Source organism: Equus przewalskii, chromosome 9 (genome assembly GCF_037783145.1).
Source record: "Equus przewalskii isolate Varuska chromosome 9, EquPr2, whole genome shotgun sequence".
In the NCBI taxonomy this organism is placed as follows: domain Eukaryota; kingdom Metazoa; phylum Chordata; class Mammalia; order Perissodactyla; family Equidae; genus Equus; species Equus przewalskii.
Window position 1 is genome coordinate 36,778,364 of NC_091839.1, and position 16,820 is coordinate 36,795,183.

Below are 16,820 nucleotides of genomic sequence, written 5' to 3' on the forward strand. Positions count from 1 at the left end.
AGGCTTATTGTCAGAAGTACTAACATATGCTCTTTCGTTCACTGAATAATGACACTTAGCAATCATTTATTGATAGAGTTGGCCAGTCTTTTTACATAAATTTTCCAATGTCTTGTCTGAAACGAATTCATAAATCTAACAGGCCTCCCATGTCGTATGCCATGTAAATGATGATGCCATGGAGATATTTTTCAATATCCTTTGATGCTTAGTAACTACAAACTCCCATACACTGTTAGCCAAATTTCCCAAGACATAGGAAAGCGTCAACTGAACTTTTAAAAAAAATTTTTTTTTTAATTAGGGCTTAGAAATCTAGGGAACTGGGCCAAGTTAAAGTCCTATAATTGGGTTCATATTCTATTACTACCTTTTATGAATTAAAAACAAAATCAGTGAATAAGTAAATTTAAATCTTAAAATCCTTGAACACTTAAAAATACATATGGCATGATTTCATTTAAACCACAATTTTTTAAAAATGACACATCAGTGTGATTCTTACCAACCAGCAGCTTCCCAAAAAGTATTCAGAGAAACAGAAGGTGGAATTTTGAACCATTTAATAATCCTGGCTATATATTTCATTTTTTCATATTAACAGAGACATTATCATAGAGAGAGATTTTATAGAAATTTATAAACAGATTAGTTATGTCTAAAATTTGACAGGGAAACGTCAGCTTAATACATTCTCCTTATTAAAGGCTGATGTAACATATATCTGTTTCAAACATTCTTCACCTTCGGGTTATCCTGCAGGGCTGTCCAAAGGAGAGTGCGCCCAAAGCACGCAACCAGCGTCCAACTTTCATTCGACTTCTACTGAGTCTTTCACGTGGTTGAAAAGTTAGACGTCCATACATGTATCAGGTTTCCAGACCACCTGTAATTCTAATTCCTAAAAGCATTCTCATAGCCTCTAGGTTCAACCTTGGTTTTCTCCTTTTCTGTCTCTTACTTTCTCTACTCCTTAAAAACCCTTTTGGACCAGATCCCTCGACAGCAGAACAGTATGATGTTTCACTGATGAGGGCAGCACACAGAATGACTGTTCTTCGGGACCCTACCAATTAATCTACGTGTATCTTCTTGAGAAAACCGAGACTATCAAGCAGAAATGAAAACAAAATTCCTGGCATAACAAGAGACTTATATTAGAAACTATGTTTGCACGGAGAAAACAGGACTGAGAAGGAAACTTTGTCCTGAGTAATTTATTAGAAACTACTACCATTAAAAACAGAACAAACATATTCTGTATTCTGCACTAAGCATCTTTAGTGTTTCCAATTAACTTCAGGAGATTGCCTTCTTTTCCCCCTGAATAATGACTAAAAATAATCAGGCTGAACAGCAAAAAAAAAAATTGTCTAAATCACAAAAGTCTTTAAGATAAGTAATCTGTACATGTATGATGATTTATTATGATAACAGAACTTATTAATTTTAATGTTTGAAGCCATAGTTACATTAGGGCAAAGATGTTTGTATGTTTCATTCAACTGGTGAATCCCTAATATCTAGAATAATTCCTGCCACTTTGTAGACAATCAACACAACTGCGTAGGCAGTCACAAAAATGTGTTAGATTAACTAATTAATTAATGATTTGCTACAACTATGTAATTGCTATTACATGTTTCAGAGAAGAAAAGTGAGTAAAGAAGGTTAAAAAGAGTAGAGAAACAAGTGGAAAGCAATAATTGCAAAAAACTTGAAACAATTAAGCTACATCTGTACATAATACATTACTCAAGAGTAAAAAGAGGGGCCAGCCCGGTGGTGCAGCGGTTAAGTGCGCACATTCCGGGGTTCGCAGGTTCGGATCCTGGGTGGACACTGCACCACTTGGCAAGTCATGCTGTGGCAGGCGTCCCACATATAAAGTAGAGGAAGATGGACACAGATGTTAGCTCAGGACCAGTATTCCTCAGTGATAAGAGGAAGATTGGCAGCAGTTAGCTCAGGGCTAATCTTCCTCAAAAAAAAAAAAAAGAAAGAAACTACTGAAACAGATGAACCTCAAAGGCATTATGCTAAGTGAAGGAAGCCAGACTCAAAAGGCTGCATATGCATAATTCCATTTAGGCGACATTCTGGTAAAGGCAATATTATAAGGATATAAAAAATTCAGTAGTTCTCGGGTCCTGGGAGTAGAGAGGAGTTGACAACGAAGGGCAGCACAAGGGAATTTTTTTTGATGAAACTGTTCTTGATTGCGGTGCTGGTTACACACATTGTACATTTGTCAAAGTAATAGGACTGTGCACCAAAAAGAGTGAATTTCACTGTATTGAATTTTATTAGATTCTATAAAAAGTCAATTCAGCAGCTAATTTTCTCCTTACTTGAAAAGAATATAATTAAAATGACTAAAAGTTTGCTTAGCAAATTATTGATATATTTCACATTCCAAATTTTAAAATATCTTTTTTAAAAATCTAATTTCATTGTCTTTGAATTCTTTACCAGATTTTTTTTTCATAATTTATGATTTCAACTTAACTACATACAGATTTGATAAATGTGACATTACAGCTAATATGGCACATGTCTCCTAAAGGTATTTTTTTCATACGAAAAATGCTTTAGAATTAATTTTAATGTTAATTTTGGGGAGAAATTATTTATATGTAAAGAGTACAAAAGGAGAGGTCTTTATATTTTTATTATTTATTCTTCTTAAATAAAGGGATCAAATTGAGCTTTAGTTTTAAATATCACAGTATGTTCAAATGTATTAACATAGTTTATGTGCATATTATGTTCAAATGTATTAACATAGTTTATGTGCATATTTTATATCTACAGAAAGAAAAGTAATACTAATTTGCCCTGGACACATTCTACTGAAGGGTTTCTGGAGGACTCCTAAGTCTTCCAGAGTGCCAAAAATTGCTCTTTGAAATTGATTTTCTTTAGATTCTAACTGACAATATAGGTAATAACATTTAGAATTTTCCTAGTGTTATGCAACTTCAGTTCTTAAAAAAAAAATCAGCTAGATGGGGGCCGGCCCAGTGGCGCAGCAGTTAGTTTCGCACGTTCCACTTCGGCGGCCCGGGGTTCACCGGCTCGGATCCCGGGTGTGGACATGGCACCACTTGGCACGCCATGCTGTCGTAGGCGTCCCACATATGAAGTAGAGGAAGATGGGCACGGATGTTAGCTCAGGGCCAGCCTTCCTCAGAAAAAAGAGGAGGATTGGTGGCAGTTAGCTCAGGGCTAATCTTCCTCAAAACAAAAAAAGTCTCCAAAAATCATCCAGATGGAATACACATTTCCAAGGTAAAATTTATATCAGAAAATAATCGTATAAAAATTATGATTTTGAATGCATTCAGCTGTACAAATTCTCTAGTGATAGTCTCCTTTAAGAGGCAAAAAATAAATTATTTAAAAACAATAATATAGTAACAACAGCTTCATTAAGAAAAAAATATTTGGTTTCATTACATAGCAATTTTTACTCATATCTGATAGAAAGTAATTTAAATTGGTAGAAGTAATGATTCTAAAAATATATCTAAAATATATATGGCTCTAGCTACCCTAGAACTTACAGTAAAATATCATAACTTCATAACACCCAAAAATTATTTCATCTAGGTATTATTGGATATAAGCAAGTATAACTATTTTGTAGTTTCTGACATATTTGCTTAATTTAAAAAAAAGAAAGAAAGAACACCTCTATCCAAGAGACCAAATGGATTTTTAAAATATTGGATGAGAGATTTAATTAAATAATTTAAGTATTTCTCACTTAAAAGTCAGATTACTGATCTTTATAGATTCCTTATAAGGCTGAGAAGTTGTTAACCACCAATGTCAACACTACATTTTCCAAATATAACTCTTAAAATCATTCATAAGATTTCAAAATCCTTTCAGCAAGATGGAGTGCTATCGTCCCCAAAGAAGTTTTAAGGCAAATTTCACAAAGTCACGAAACCAGTAGAGAAAAGTACCTGTTAAATAAGCAGGCTGGTAATTCTTCGTAAACAACTGAAACTACCAACATACACAGATGACAAAAAAGCCAAATCAAAGATCTTGGATTGAAAGGTGTATGAATAATCCAAACCAGATGGGAAATACTGGTTGCCAGTCGAGTCCCTGGTAATCACATGCACATTTACATTATTCTAAAAAATCTTATATGTGCGACTCACACAAAATCCTCTAAATATGCCTAAAATAGCATGTATAGTGATTACTCATATAGTGAACCAGAAAGGTGACGGTTACAATTATCAATTGTGCCTTCATTTGCTTTAACTCTTTGAGGTAATAGAAGAATCTACAGAGTATGAAAATTAGACAGCAATTCAAAACGTTTAATTGCCAATTAAATTACACATGAATTTGTAAACGCCCCCTGCCTATTCCTGAATGATCTCCTTCAAGAAGGCCCTTCCTCCTTCTCTCTGGACTAGTGGAACGTGCCCCACCGTGCTCCCACACCACCACCTACTTTATCATGGAGCTTCCCATACCTCATGGTTCCTTCTAAACTGCTCCCGTCCCCAGAAGTCTGGGTGCTTCTAGAGGACACGCACTATGCTACTCGTATTTGTATGCCAGCACCTGTAATACCGTCAGGACGGAGCAAGGACTCAACAAATCTTAAACAAACAAATGGATGAATAAATATATGAATCTGAAACAACTTTTCAGTTCTATGTAATTCTATTTTGAATAACCAATCCCCCCAATTCAAATTCCAAACTAAGGTCTTTTTAGATCTGCAGTAGTACAGAGCACCCATGATTTGAAATCTCTCACATATTAACTGAGTTTTCCACTCATACAGTAGAATATTATTCAATTATATTAATCCACTATTAATACCTTTTTAAATTGACTTTAAACCAGGCATCAAGATCAACTTAGTTTGACAAAAAAGATATCTACATATCACCATGAGCGCCAAAGCTTGTGGGGTATTTTAAAGTATCTTCATCTAAACCAGGGTTTCTCAACCTCTGCAGTAGCGACATCGTGGGCCAGATAATTCTTTGTTGTAGGTGTCTGTTTCGTACATTTTTGGTGAATTATAGGTTGCAATAATCTATATGCTTTAAATTTACATGCATACTTCACCAGCAAACATGAATTCATGGCAACACAGTAAGTCTAAGGAGTATACTGATATGCTTAGATATAAGTCTAAGGACCTTCATACTGACTTCTTTAAAAAATAAAATTTTATTTTAAATCGACCATATTGAAATATATCATCTTGCTATTTAAGTCTTTCATAAAGAATATATCTTACAATATCACACATTTACTTCCTAATATTTTTATATCTATATTTCATTATAATTGGTTTCTTTTGTAACACTATGTATTCTATTTATTTAAAACCAGTGCTTTAAGGAGTCCAGTCCACGGACTTCACTAAATTTCCAAAGCGGACTTTGTCACAAAATACATTAAGAACTGTTGCAGAGAACTATGAAGCAGTTTCCTAAGGGATCTACTTCACTTACCAACATGATATTCCCAGGAAGGCCACAAGATGGCTTTCTTACTTCAGATCGACAGAGGAGATTTCCAGAAATGTTCTCTGCCCTCTCAGTTACTTTATGGGAGACTGTGAAGCTGATTGTATTGGTAAGGGTTCTCCAGAGAAAATGAACCAAGAGGATGCATGTATATATATATCATATATATATCAAGAAATTTATTATAAGGAACTGGCTCATGCAATTACGGAGGCTGACAAGTCTCCATATCCGAAGTGGACAAGCTGGAGACCCAGGAGGGTGAACAGTGTGGCACTAGTCCAAGTCCAAAGGCCTGAGAAACCAGGACAGCTGAGAGGACAGCTCCAGCCTGAAGGCCAGTGGGCTCAAGACCCAGGAAGAGCCAATGTTTCGTTCAAGGGAAAAAACTGATGTCCCAGCTTGAAGACAGTGAGGCCTGAGGGGTTCCCTCTTACTCACAGGAGGGTCAGCCCTTTTGTTCTATTCAGATGGGATGAGGCCCACCCACATTAGGGAGGGAAGTCTGCTTTACTCAGTCCACCTATTCAAATGTTAATCTCATCCAGAAACACCCTCACAGACATACCCAGAATGATGTTTGACCAAATGTTCGAGCACCCAGTGGCCCAGTCAAGTTGACACATAAAAATTAATCATCACATTCACCAAATATTATTCAAGTGTTTGCTGAATAAAAGCTTACAAGGCTTATAGGCACTAAACCAATGAAACAGTGACACGTCAAATATGGTCCACAGCCTCATGAAGCTTACGATCTGGAGAGCTTAACGGGATATTAAACAAATAGCTAAACAAATAACTATAAAATAACAATGTGCTAAGCACAGGGGAAAGAAAAGGCAAAGCTTAAGATCTACCTTAATTTGGGGGTTAAAAGAGAAGAGTTCACTTAGCAGTGGTGTTAAAATGAGATCTGAAGGACATGTAAAAGAGTAGGAGGTGACCAGGTAAACAACTGGGGTGGTAGTGCAGGCAACAGCAGGGGCATAAACACTGATGCAGAAACGCTTGGAGTCTTGGAAAAAGCGTGGAGAAGGAAACTGCATCAAATGTGGGAAGAATGATAAAAAAAGAATGAAAATGTGGGAAGATGACACTGGGAACACAGGCAGGAACCAGAGCAGGCAAGCCCTTGTTAGCCAGGTAAGGTTTTAGACTTTCTCTTAAGAGTAACGGGAAGACCCAGCTCTTTTCTTGATCAGTTATGCCATTTCATGAAAATGCTACAAGTGAGTTAGCAGTGATCACCCCACAGTATTCGTTACTCACATACTGAGGAATCCCCACACCGAGGCTAGCCCAGTAAAGAAAGACAGAAGAATGCTTCCGAACCAGTTTCAGAATACAGGTAGATGATAGAGGGATCTGGGATAATGATCCTCTGTTTTCCATATCTCCAGATGATTCACATACATTCTCCCATCTGCAACTTGTCTTTCCATAACGCCACTCCTATCCACCACACTAAGGGCATATCTGATTCATGCCCTACACCAGTAACATTTGAACTTACGAAGATTAACTTTAAAAAACACACTTCATACAATATTTCTAGTATATAATGGAAACACTGGTCACCAGAAACAGTTGCCTCTAGGAAGGAGAACTGGCTAGCTGGGTCACAGAAGTGAGAGGGAGACAAACTTTTCACATTTTTCTATCTTCTTTTTATACAGTGGATCTGTAAGGCAACTAAAAAACATTAAGAACTATTAAGAACATTTATCTCAATCTCCAAGAATATTATAATCTTATTATTTACATTTGTTAAATCTCTATCCTTGTTTCTGGCAGCTCTGGCTATGGCAGAGACTACTGATTACCTACTGCCACATCTGGTGTCCGCCTCCTCCCCAGTGAGAGAACTCTACATTATTTGGGACAGCAATGTGTCAGACAAATGACTACAATTCCGGACTCCCCTGTAGTGAGATGTGGTCGTGTGACTGAGTTCTGAACAATAACATGTAAGTGGAAGTGTTGTGCAGGACATGGGCAAGGCTCCTTAGAGAGCTCATCCACTGGAACAGGGACCTTCTTGTGTCTCTCTTATTTCTTCCACAGGCCAGCTTGGGATGTGTATATGATTTCTATAGACCTACAGTCAGTTAGGACCATGAACGGACCTCAAAGACGGGAAATTTAAAATAGAACTACCATATGATCCAGAAATCCAAACATATGAATTACATAAAGTGTAAATGGTCTAAAGACAGATATTGTCAGAAAATGACAATGGCTACAAGTACTAGATCATTACAACTTCTCACCTACATGTTCCCGTGAAGATCCAGGAAATGCCTTAACCTCTAACTCTACGTGTCACCGTTTCCAGCTCTTCCTTTCGACTTATGTCATTAGATCTTTCAAATTAGTAATGTGGCGATATTTATTAAGCTTTGATTCTCAAAGGAGGATTTTTTTTCCATTTTCTCAACTGAATTTTCTCATGATTTGGAAAAAGATAAATTTCCTGAGAAATTCAAGGAAGAAATTCCTGTATGGAAAGTGTGTTGTCTCTTTGGTGTGTCCTGCACTGAGAGAGATATGTTCAACCCTTCTATTATTAGTGTTTTATTTATCTTTGCATGTCCTATAGCATCTTTTTTATGAAGGTGGCTACTGTGTTATTTGGTGCATACATATTCCTTACTTTTGTAACTTCATTCAGAATTGTAACTGTCAGCATTATAAAGAGTATTTTGTCTTAGTTAATGCTTTTTGACACGAACTATACATTGTCTAATGTCAGGGTAAACCTGACTTCTTGCTGTTTGCATTTTCCCATATCTTTATTTTTAGCTTTTCTGTAACATTTTGTTCCCAGTGTATCTCTTATATACTGTATAGTTTGCTTGTGCTTTGCAAAACAATCTGAAAATAATTTTATTAATAGATGAGTTATTCTGTTATATTTATTGATATGACCATATGTTTACTCTCTATTGTCATATTATTATGTTATAGTTACCATAAATACGAATTAAATATAAGCAAGATTTGAAGTAAAAAATTTAAGGGCCCACAAAAATGCTCATTAACCAAGTTTCAATTTATTTTTAGCTCTGAGTACATAAATAAAGACATTGTTTTGCTGACTAACCAGACCTCCCACTATTAGTAACAACAATAATGTTCTCATAGTTTCAAGAATATTGGTTTAAAAGATATCTCAATTTGGATGTGTAGATGGAAAACAAAGGGAGGCTGGCCCAGACTGCCACAGCCAACTAGAGCCCCATAGGCAACACTAACACATGGAAAAGAAAGTTACTCTGTAATAATCTTCCCAGGTATGTGAAGGCACTACTCAAAGAAGTCATACAGCAGAATTTTTTTAAACTATGGGTTGTAAATCATCAGTGAATCACAACCAAAACTTTCTATAGAACAGATACTACTAGAGTGCACTAAACACAGCAAGTAAAAGTATTGTATTATGAAATTTGGCTTCAATTACATAAGTGTATTAGTTGGCTGAGGCTGCCATAGCAGGTACTGGACTAGGTGGCTAAAACAACAGAAGTGTATTTTCTCACACTTCTGGCGGCTGCAAGTCCACGATCAAGACGTCAGCATGGTTGCTTACGTTCTGTGGCTTCTCTCCCTGACTTGTAGACGGGTCATCTTCTCCCTTTGTCTTCACCAGGTCCTTCCTCTGGTGTGCATGTCCTAATCTCCTCTTCACGTAAGACACTGGTCACATTGGATTAGGGCCCACCCTAAAGACCTGATTTTAACTTAATTTCCTCTTTAAAGGCCTTATCTCTAAATTTGGTGACACTCTGAGATCCTAGGGGTTAGAACTTCAACATGACTTTCAGGAGGCACAATTCAGCCCATAGCAATAAGTTTATACATATATTACAAGTATGTGTACTGTGTCACAATCAAAATTTTGAAAATATCTTAGGTGACTCTAAATACACTATTTAAATATATTTTAATATATTCTAAGTTTAAGGGGCCTAGCCCTAATGTTACAATGGAATCTTAGGCCTCCTTCAGTCTCCAGATCTCCAAGTCTTGGCAAGACAGTTTAGAATTTAACTACCAGAGGGATACTTACAATGTAATCATGGACATTCATATGAACATGCAAGTACTTTGGCTGATGTTCTTATTCAACCATTTCCTGATAATTAAAAAAAAAAAACCACAATCTTGGGCGAGCCCGGTGGCTCAGCAGTTAAGTTCGCACGTTCTGCTGCAGTGGCCTGGAGTTCGCTGGCTCGCATCCCGGGTGCGGGCTTACACACCGCTTGTCAAGCTATGCTGTGGCAGGCATCGCACATATAACATAGAGGAAGATGTGCGTGCATGTTAGCTCAGGGCCAGTCTTCCTCAGCAAAAAAGAGGAGGATTGGTGGCAGATGTTAGCTCAAGGCTAATTTTCCTCAAAAAAAAAAAATTCCTAATGTTTTAGGGCTAGAGTTTGTTTATTAGTATGGAAGCTCTAATAGTTATATTCCCATGTTTTTAGAGAACATTATTCATTATTATATAAACTTCCCAAACTAGGAGATTAAACTAGAGAAACTTAAAGGCGGGGTGTCTCTCCCCTCTCTTTAAACACAAAGGCCTCAAGTATCTGAAAACAGTTTAATCAGTAGCTAACTTAGATAAACTTTCAGGGTCGGAAGGAAAATATTGATGTTTTAAATTATCCAAATTCATTTAAGGCAACAATAATCCCTTGTTTTAAAGTGTACTACATTACACACATTAAGCTAAAATCAGGTAAAAATTCATACATAAGACACAGAATATTTTACATATCATTATAAGAATGCAAACAACCACACTTTACATTTAGGCCCCGTGTCTAAGAAAATTTCTTAATCATGCAGGTTAGAAACATTCCCAGATCAGTTCTACTGAATTGTAACATAGCTGATGATCAATCCTGGATCTACAAACTGTCAACAAAATGTGCTGAGTTGGCTCAATAACATAAAATAAATAATGATGTAATGAAAAGTCCACATCAAGAGATCCTGAGTCTGTGACAGTATTTCGTCATGTCACTTTTGAAAACCATGGGAAAATAGCCTGAATATTTGTTTTGTCAGAGTAATTACTATTTCCAACGTCAAAAAGACTAAAGGCTGATTTCACACTACTAGAGCTTTCAAATTTCACATTTGCAGCTTGCTTCCTCTTATCCCAGTGAAACTGACTGCTGACTGCCCAGGGGCATACCTCTATGTTCTCTAACAAGCCATGTTCTTTCATACTTCCAAGCCTTTACACACTTTGAGCAGAGGACTGAGAAGCAAAAAGCTTTCCTTTTCCTTCACAAAGACATTCTTTAACCTATACCTGGCATTCTGTGAAAATGTAAGAGAGATTGCAAAGGTCATGTGACGTCAGTGACACTGACTTACATGAAGCTGAGAGTAAACGTAAATCTCACTCCCAGAGAGAAAACATACTTTGGTTTTTTATTTGAAAATTCATAAAATTAAAGAGGTAACAGAATCATATCAAGAAAAATTCAAGAGAGAAGAGGGTAACTACACTAAAAAAACAAGTACTTTACAATTGTTCCAGCTGTGAGTTGACTCTTTATATAAAAGTACTATCAGATTAATTAGTTGTAGAAATAAACAACCTCCAGTTTTTATAATATATAATAGAAAAAATTAACATTCACCATCTCAAATAATCTTGTCAACGTCTGAGTGAAGAGGCAAGACAGAAATCATATTACAATGGAAACATAAGTACACTCACAGCAAGAATCTTATTCACTGCCATATCCCCTGCATCCAGAATATTACCTAGGATACAGTGGGTTCTGAATAAATAAAAGACGATAGGTGAATGAAATTATTACTCTATCTACAAGGACAGTAACTGAAGCTAGTTAAAATCTCACAACTGATAATTGGAAGAATTGGGACTTAGGTTCATTTCTTCTAGACACAAAGTCTTAGAACGTCCATTCCATTCCACAGAATTCCCCACACTTACCAAAAAGTTAGAAGGCAATCAGAACACAAAACGAAAAATCTCAAACCTATTGCTCTCTTCAGTATTTTGGGTACTCTGTAAGACCAGTCTCGAGAGTTCTCAAGTCAAACCGATCCTTCTAGTCACTAGAGCACAACATCACTTTGTTTTGTGCTATCCTATACCACTGCTGTTGTTCCAACTGCAACCAGGCAACAGGTGTGGAGGCTTCTGGCTGCACCTCCTCGTTACAGCGGCTCTGGCATCAGCTGGAGTCTACGTTAAATAACGTATCAGTTTCTCCAACTGCTGAGGGAACGCCAGAGAACTGCAGCAGGTAAAAATTTCTGAATGATTCCTCCTGGTATAGTTTACACTGAAGAAAAAGAGGAAGTTTAAGGTATCTTTCCTTCATAGTCATGAGACCTGTTTCTCCTTTCCCTACAACACATCCAGCTAGGTCTTGCCATGCCAGGACACAAGCACCTACAAAAGCACTTGCCCAGAAGCTCATCTTTGAGATTTAAAAGTTACTAACGCTGCGCAGAAACGACTTTAATAAAACACTATCACTAACGCAAACTGGATCAAACTGCCTAAAATATTGAAGAGCGGAGTCTTTTGGAGATTTACGTGTAGGTCATGTTACTACTTAATCTTAAAGATATGGAAGCCATGTAAGCACATGTTAACTATGACAGAACCATCAGTTAGTGTTTTCTACCACTGCATAGAGAAATAAAGTGAGTAAATTGAGAAATAAATAAGTGTGATTACTTTTATTGTGTGTAGAATTTTAATTTTGAAGAGTGATTTATGAAACATTATTAGTCACGTGAAAATTCCTGAGGAAAAAACCTGAAATACAACTTATCTAAAACAGAAGGTATCCTTGAAAATCATAAACATTAACAGTAAATTGGATAAGCACATATAATATAACACAGGCAAAGACAAGCACCTCAAAAATAGTTTGGGCTGTGCACAGAAAGATACTGAACCTCCTACGTGTGAGGCAGAAGTACGTCCCCAAATGCTACAATGAAAGCCCACCTGGGATGATGTATATTTGAGTATAAGCCAATAGCAGGAATCACACATGAATTACTACCAATGAAGAAAGACCCTATTTCTCTTAGGTTTTTAAAACATTTTCTATTTTTTAATTCAGATCATATCTACTGTTAACTCTGATTTTTACCAAGACTAAGAAACTCCCTAAGTTTAGCCAGTAAGTAATTAAAATTTCATGGGATGGTCAGGCTTAAAACCAAATTCCAACTTTTCTTATCATATTCCATTATATAATATAATGGTATAGGGAGTCGACAGAGCTTAAGACCTCAATGTGAATTTATTTTCAAGAAATAATACTAAAGAAGATAAATGTCTTAAAATAAGGCCCAAACTACCCCTTTAAAAGTGACCTGCTTAAAAGCTGAGACTGGAAGACAAAAAGAAATGAAAACATGGCTCATACGTTCATTAAATAAACATTTACTTAATGTCCACTGAGCAAAATTCTGTACTAAGTATTACGATTCCTTCCCTATGACAATCAAAATAAAATAAAAAATTCAATGTAGTAAATACAAAATGACATGGTACAACTGAACACATAAAAAACAGGTGTTAAGTAACGATAGCAGGACCAAGATAAAAAAGTCTTCTCTAGAGAGAACATTAAATCAACCAATGACAGTTTAACTACAGGAATTACACACAGACACAAAGGAAAAGATTAAGTAAGAGTTTTAAGTGGAAGGCTAAGTTGAGAACTAATGCGAGAAATTTGCAGAAGATAGTAAACCTAAGTGACAGATTGATTTTACATTCAATATAATAGGAAATAATAACATATTATAAATACTTGGATAATAGATGAGTGACATGAAGAAAATGCTAATTGATGAAGACATTTCTCCCATACCTACATGTAGGACAGACTATAATACTGAAAACAAAACCAGATACACTGTTGCAGTTACCCAAAAGGTGAGGTAATGAAGGGCTGTGTGGGTGTGGTTGAAGAAGGCTTCAGGTGGCCTGGTGACCAGCCAGGGTATTAAAGGAGGGTAAGAAATACCAGTTTTTCTTTAGAGGCAAGGTTATCACAAAAATGAATAAAAATTCCTGGGCTACTGGAAAACTTAAAGGCCCAGAGGTCTTCAGGGCAGGCAGATCAAAAAGGTCCCACAGTTATGGTTTCAATGGTACATATGAGGATATTCTGTTACTTCCATGAGGCACCACACAGCTGAGCTGCCTTAGAACTGAACAAGAAGAGTAAGGCTTATTCCAGGAATCGCCCCAAAGTCGGTGACCTAGATTTTAAATCCAATTTGATACTATGCCGACAATAAAGTTCAATTACAAATGCAAAAACACGTTCTTAACATGTTAATCCTGCACCTTTCTACCTTTGGTAGAAGATGTCTGTGACAGTATTATTCTCACGCAGGAATTAATCCTTACTTGCAAACAGGATTTTACTATCATCTACTGTTGATGTAAACAGCAAAGGTGTAATTAACCTTGCTCAGAGATTGCCTATTACGTCTACCCACTGGGAACAGCCTCTTGCCCCAGACTTGAGGAAATTCAAACAGGTTATACTACTCATGTGATACTTAAGTGGCGACCCATTATTTGGTCATAAATTACAGCAGGCAGGTACACATCACAGCCATAAATTGTTTCCCTACGTCAAATTTTACCTGTGTTCTAAGGAAAATAGGCCCCCACCTGTAGAATAATAAAAAGGGAGAAAAAAGTCAAACTAGCAATTAACTTCATTTTGAAGAGAAAAATAAGTTAGAAAATATTTAAAATTTCATAATTCTTTATGACCACAAATACTAAATAATCATAGATTTGTAACAGTCACCTGTCACCACAAAAATCAAAAAGAACTCACACTACCTCCAATTTATTAAATAAAAGAAATCACAAGTCTTCAAGCCATTAATCGTGATCAACCAATCACCAGTGAAGACCATGTTGGTCATCACCAGCATGACTAGGGGGAAAAAGCTGAGGTCAGGTTCTCACTGAAAAAGCGCGTCTACGAGAGACGACGAAAATGACTAAACAGAACTGTGTGCTAGCCGAAGCATTTTCCATGTACTAAATAAAAAGGAAATGTCAAAAGCACAATCCAGAAACAAAGCAGGCTATAAAATAAGTGTGACTGCTTCGTAAATAGACGAGCAAAATTATAAATTCTGAGATGTTTTTCATCTGAGAGAGATCTCAGGTGTTTACACTACATTACCAGCGAAGAAAACTGAAATGTTAGCAGGATCTGAAAAAGGGTCTCTAAACAGAGCGTACACTGAATTCCCTTTTTAATAAAAATAGGAGACCAAAAAAAAAAATTAATTTCCAGAAGGCCAGATTCAAAAACTAGAAATGGCCTTACTCTCAGCCCCACGTCTAAGACAGGGCTCTGTATCAGGCCATGCAAAGTGTCCCGAGCAGAGGCCACCCAGCACATTCCCAGACTCTTAACCGGGTCAGTCCAGAAAGCAGGGGCCTCGACTTCAGGTCGTTAGCGTGATCCGAGGCTTTCAGAGCACCTGTCCGCCCAGGCTGGACCAGGAGGGCCACCTCTCTCCAGCAGCCTCCGACAAGAGCCACACCGACTGGACCCAGTAAGGGGGCGGCCCAGCGCGGCTCACCTGGCAGCCTACCTGCTCCCCTCGCAACAACACTCCGATCACGCCCTTTTCCTGACCCTGTTTTCTGGAGCTTGGCTCTCGCTTTGGAGAAGGAAAGCCACAAAGCACCAAACAAGCTCCGTCTCCCTTTCCCCGGAGCGGGCTGCCCGGGCGCGGAGGCGCCGGCGCCGCCCTCCCATCCCCACCGGGCCCAGAGCCGGCTGCCGGCGGGCCCGCGCTCGCGCCCCGAGGCACGGAGGCCGCTGCGCCGCGCCGGGGGCGAGGCGGCGCCAGGCGAGCGCGGGTGCCTACCCGGGGCTGACCTTGTTGAGGTGGGGGCTCCGCGTCACGGCGTAGCCGCGCTGGTGGGTGTGGCGGCGGCGGGGGGCTTCCGGCTCCATGGCGGGCGGCGGGCTCGGACCCAGGCGGCCGGTGGATGCTGCTGGGGCGCCCGTGCTCGACTGCGGCGGCGGTGGCGGCCGCGCCAGCAAAGAGCCGGCGGCCGGGGGCGGGCGTGGGTGGCGAGAGGGGGTGGGCGCGGCGGGAGGAGCCGGTGTCCCCAGCCCGGCGGGCGGCGAGAAGCGCTGAGTCATGGCAGGAGATCAGGCGAGCCGGCGAGTGAGGAGGAGGTGGCAGAGCCGGGGGCCCGCGCCTCGCGCCTGGACAACCACCACGACCCGAGCAGCCCGTGTCCGCGTGGGGTGCGGCTCAGTGCCGCGCACTGGGTGCCCTCCTGACCCCAGCGCCCCCCGTGCGGAGTCAGGCCGGGTCCCCCCTCAGGCTTCGCGGGCGCCATCACCCCCGGCCGAGGTGGCCGTGCAAAGGGAGGCGGGAGAGGACGGCTGCTGAGGCCCGGAGGGGGACCCAGGGATGGAGGACTCTTGAGGTGGCCCCAGGGCTTGTTTGCAGAAGACCTCGACTGAGTGATGAGAATCAGACTGCATCCCTCCATTCTTGTTCGGTTCTTCGAGGCTCTCTATCCCAAGACCTGGGTGCCGGCCATGCCTGGGGGCCAGGGGACCAGGGGTCCTGAGGCTGGAAGGAACCAACCTTGACCCAGAAAGCTCAGGCTCGAGTAGAACTGGGAGTAAGCCAAGAGGGGAGGGTGGGCCGCATGAGTCTCTAGGTTATCCAGGGGAATTTTCTTGTAATGCCATTTAAAAAAAGGCAAGGTGTGGTAGGGTGCAAATGTATTACGGCCCAGTGAAGAGTCATATTCATTTTGTATATAATTTTCCTAAGAGTTCTAGAAGCCAGGATATTTAAGAACCTCTTTCTCTGAAAAGCAATGGGTAGCTCAATCTTTAACGGCTTCAGTTTTTTCTTTGGTAAAAGGAGAGTGTCAGAATAAATGATCTTCCAGCGCTAGAATACTTGAAGTTTCAAGGAATAGAGGAGCAGTCAGATCATAGCCCAAAGAGGTGTCTGACACAACGAGGACTAAAGCTTTCCATGCCCCAACTTCCTTTTCTGTTAAATAGGATTGCTACTTTCTACCCTATCATCTCTACCTATGATACTACGAAAGAGAGTGTGTGGGACTGATTTGGTGATTTCATGTATCCATCAACTAGACATACATTCAATCGCAGTGTTTTATTTCTAATTGTTATTTTCCTTATCGGAAAGATTTGCTACAGTAATTGTTTTTGACCATACTTATATTCAGAAGCTTCTTAGGCCTGGT

General features: G+C 39.2%; 1 protein-coding gene across 3 annotated transcripts in view; it reads right to left on the reverse strand.

Annotated features, from left to right (window-relative positions):
* ME1 (malic enzyme 1) overlaps positions 1-16,820 on the reverse strand; it is a 252,153-nt gene that overhangs the window by 155,198 nt on the left and 80,135 nt on the right. Inside the window, exon 1 of one of the 3 annotated variants that reach the window (XM_070559074.1) lies at positions 15,457-16,585. The exons of the other annotated variants lie outside the window; for them this stretch is intronic. Coding sequence (XP_070415175.1) covers positions 15,457-15,726 — 270 coding nt within the window. The 5' untranslated portion in view covers positions 15,727-16,585. Of the gene's footprint in view, positions 1-15,456; positions 16,586-16,820 lie in introns of those variants that run through there. 3 annotated transcript variants of the gene reach the window in all.